This window comes from Buceros rhinoceros, unplaced genomic scaffold (assembly GCF_000710305.1).
Source record: "Buceros rhinoceros silvestris isolate BGI_N320 unplaced genomic scaffold, ASM71030v1 scaffold8862, whole genome shotgun sequence".
In the NCBI taxonomy this organism is placed as follows: domain Eukaryota; kingdom Metazoa; phylum Chordata; class Aves; order Bucerotiformes; family Bucerotidae; genus Buceros; species Buceros rhinoceros.
Genome location: NW_010400715.1, coordinates 32,183 through 35,342, shown reverse-complemented (window position 1 = coordinate 35,342; position 3,160 = coordinate 32,183). Strand labels below are relative to the sequence as shown.

The following is a 3,160-nucleotide window of genomic DNA, read 5'->3' as shown; positions in this document are numbered from 1 at the left end:
GTAATCTGCCTATCTTGTGCTTGTATTAGTGCTATTGTAGATACACAAAATAAATATGCTGTAAAACTAGAATAATAAATTAATATTACAAGTTACCATCTTTCATCAGTATAAACAGGTTAATTTTTTTGCTGTGAAAGCCAACACAGAAAGGTGGTGAAAAAAATTAACTGTACATAATAAAAACAAGCTAAAGGAAAAGCAGGAAATGGGGCTAAAGTTACCTGAGGAAATAAGGCTTCTGCAGGGTTTCTTGTCCCTGCCTAATGTCCTTTTGCCTCCTTGAGCCTTCAGTTCTTTTTTATAAGAAAGAGTAGAATAGTGCCTGTAAGACTTGTCAAGGCTGTCAGCAAAGGAGAGGGGGAAAAGATGTACAGGACTTGGTTGGTCTGTCTGCTCGGTGCACTAGTCCGATGATGGTCAGAATGTGGGCAGCTCTTAGCTATGGTCACAGCGTGGTGCCTGAGGTAGGATTGGTGCTGTAGGCAGAACTCAGAAGCAAAGAGTGGAAATCCCTGGAGGAAGCCAGGCTTCCCTATTTTGCTGCTTACAGAACAACTTGCCTGTCTCCTGCTGTTCACTGGGGTGACTTTGAACATCTGATTCCAGTACAAATGTTCATCTTACTAAACCAGTCCGCTCTTGTCAGAGTAAACCTTGAACGCTTTCTATGAGTGATTAACCCCTTTGGCTTTCACTTACCTATTTAAGGAAGAATATGAAATGCTTCTGGTATTTTCATTGTGGTATTCTCTGAAATGCTTTTAAGTATATTAAAAATAACAACTTGACAGTAGTTTACTAAAAGGTAAGACATTTGAGGACAGCTTAATTGTCACCTATCACTTTGCACTATAGCAAAAACACATTACAGCAGTTGAGATATCTGAAAGGAGATGTGTACCAGGTCACCACATCCTCATCTTCTTTCTGCAGATGTTCTTTGACTTCAAGGTATTTGTCTAACATTATTTCTGTGCATGTAGGCAACTAGCTCATAATGAATATGTGCTGTTTCTAAAATAGTTTGTACAGGTTGTGTTTATTTTAAATGAGTTGTATTTGTTACATTGCCTCTTCTTCTTCTTCTAGGAAACCCAGCGCTTGCTGGCAGAGCCAGTCCCTGGGATAAAAGCGGAGCCGGATGAAAGCAATGCACGTTACTTTCATGTGGTCATTGCAGGTCCACAGGATTCCCCCTTTGAGGGTGGGACATTTAAACTTGAACTATTCCTTCCTGAGGAATATCCTATGGCAGCTCCTAAAGTACGATTTATGACCAAAATTTATCATCCTAATGTAGACAAGCTGGGAAGAATATGTTTAGATATTTTGAAAGGTAAGTGCTACCTTGTTTTCTTTCTTTTATTCTTAGTGGGTACAGAAACTTGTAAATTGACCCTAAGAGCTATTTCATTTGTTTAAAGAACACCTTGCTTATTTTTTTAATCTGGGAGAGGGAAACCTGCTATTTCATGGTGATTGTGGTGTTTCAAACTGCTGTAAATGTCTCTTCAGATAAATGGTCCCCAGCTTTGCAGATTCGTACAGTGCTGCTATCAATCCAGGCTTTGTTAAGTGCTCCAAATCCAGATGATCCACTAGCAAATGATGTAGCTGAGCAGTGGAAGACCAATGAAGCCCAAGCCATAGAAACAGGTGATGTATCTTACACTTCTTTTCCAGTTTTAGGAAGTAGCTGATTACTAATTGGTGGGGATTGTAAATCCTGACCCCTTGTTTTATGTCTGCAACTTGCAGAAACAGTAATTGCATACAATCGTAGTCCAAGTGCCCTGCACTTGCCTGCAGCAGTCTCTTTTCAAGTCTGTGAGGCTTGCTAGGTGAAAAATCTCTCTCGATCTTTTTTTAAGTTTCCTAAATTTGAAGCATGTCTAATTTGGAGTTGAGGTTCAATAAAAGTACACACCTCTGCTTTTCCTCTAAAACCGAAGGAACAGATTATTTGGTTTCAGAAGATACATCTCTTCCCTACCTGCTTGTGCTGCAGGCTGTAATGGATTGAAAGAATTACTACGTTATGCCTCTTCACTCTTGGATCCATTGCAGTCAGGCCACCTCTGTAACAGACAAAAGTAGACAGCTGCTGGAGTTCAAAACTGCACTTAATCTCAGAACTGATGTATTTTGTGTACAGGCAGCAGTGGTATAAAAGTGGTCTTTAAAAATGAGTATTTAAAGCGACTTCAATAAAGCCTGAAAAATACATCTTTTCTTAAATGTTTCTTTTTCCTTGCAGCCAGAGCATGGACTAGGCTATATGCCATGAATAATATTTAAATGCGCTTTCAACATCAAGAGTGCATCACTTCTCCTGTTCTGCCAAGACCTCTTCCTTTTTATGTTTGCATTTAATGGACACAGTCTTAGAAACATACAGAATAAAAGCCCAGACATCTTCAGTCCTTTGGTGATTAAATGCACATTAGCAAATCTGTGTCTTGTCCTAATTCACTATTGTACCGCATGAGCAGAGGCTAGAAGTATCATCTGGATTGTTGTGAAAATGTTTGAAAGCAGCAGCACATCTCTGCTTTTAATAATTTTTTTTTCCCATCATGGTTTAAGCACTGTGAATGAAGATAGGCAGGGTTAGCTGCGGGGCTTTTCGTTTTAATTTTGTGGCCTCCTCCTCCCTTTTTATGGTGATGCTAATTGCATTGGTAAAAGCAGCTAACCAGTTATACTTTAGAATATTCCCTCTAGCCCAGTCTAACTTAGATGCTGTAGATGGACAAGCTTCATTGTTTGAACAAAAAATGGGAACATTAAACATCCATCACCTTCACTAATAATATTGTGATTCTGCTGTCAAGTGTAGGAAAAAATCCCTCCAAGAAAAAGCTTGTGACCATTTTGTATGGCTTGTCTGGAAAATCTCCTGTAAATCTTATGTTTTAGTAAAATATTTTTTGTTATTCTACTTTGCCTTTGTACAGTTTATTCTGCTGTGTTTTCATTTCTTTAATGTGACAATCATATTTTAAAAAAATTGGAACCAGAATCGACAGTTTGTCTTCACCACTCTGACAGATGAAACAGTAAAATGGTGGAATTAACAAGATGTTTTTTGCTGGTTTGCTGACTTTTTTTTTATTAGCTTGTGTTATGTGGGTGATTTTACATGGCCAGTTTAATA

General features: G+C 38.4%; 1 protein-coding gene across 1 annotated transcript; it reads left to right on the top strand.

Annotated features, from left to right (window-relative positions):
- Positions 1 to 416: 416 nt before the first annotated feature.
- LOC104489794 (ubiquitin-conjugating enzyme E2 N) lies at positions 417 to 2,944 on the top strand. Its single transcript, XM_010131997.1, has 4 exons — positions 417 to 467; positions 1,093 to 1,339; positions 1,519 to 1,659; positions 2,261 to 2,944. The coding sequence occupies exons 1-4, from the start codon at positions 417 to 419 to the stop codon at positions 2,299 to 2,301; spliced, it is 480 nt and encodes a 159-aa protein (XP_010130299.1). The 3' UTR covers positions 2,302 to 2,944.
- Positions 2,945 to 3,160: the final 216 nt, after the last annotated feature.

What these genes read in the sequence shown, in the direction of transcription:
- LOC104489794 (XM_010131997.1), top strand. Translation starts at nt 417, where the DNA reads ATGGTCAGAATGTGGGCAGCTCTTAGCTATGGTCACAGCGTGGTGCCT. An exon ending in ATGTTTAGATATTTTGAAAG is followed by an intron (nt 1,340 to 1,518) that starts GTAAGTGCTACC and finishes ATGTCTCTTCAG; the next exon opens with ATAAATGGTCCCCAGCTTTG. An exon ending in AGCCCAAGCCATAGAAACAG is followed by an intron (nt 1,660 to 2,260) that starts GTGATGTATCTT and finishes TTTTCCTTGCAG; the next exon opens with CCAGAGCATGGACTAGGCTA.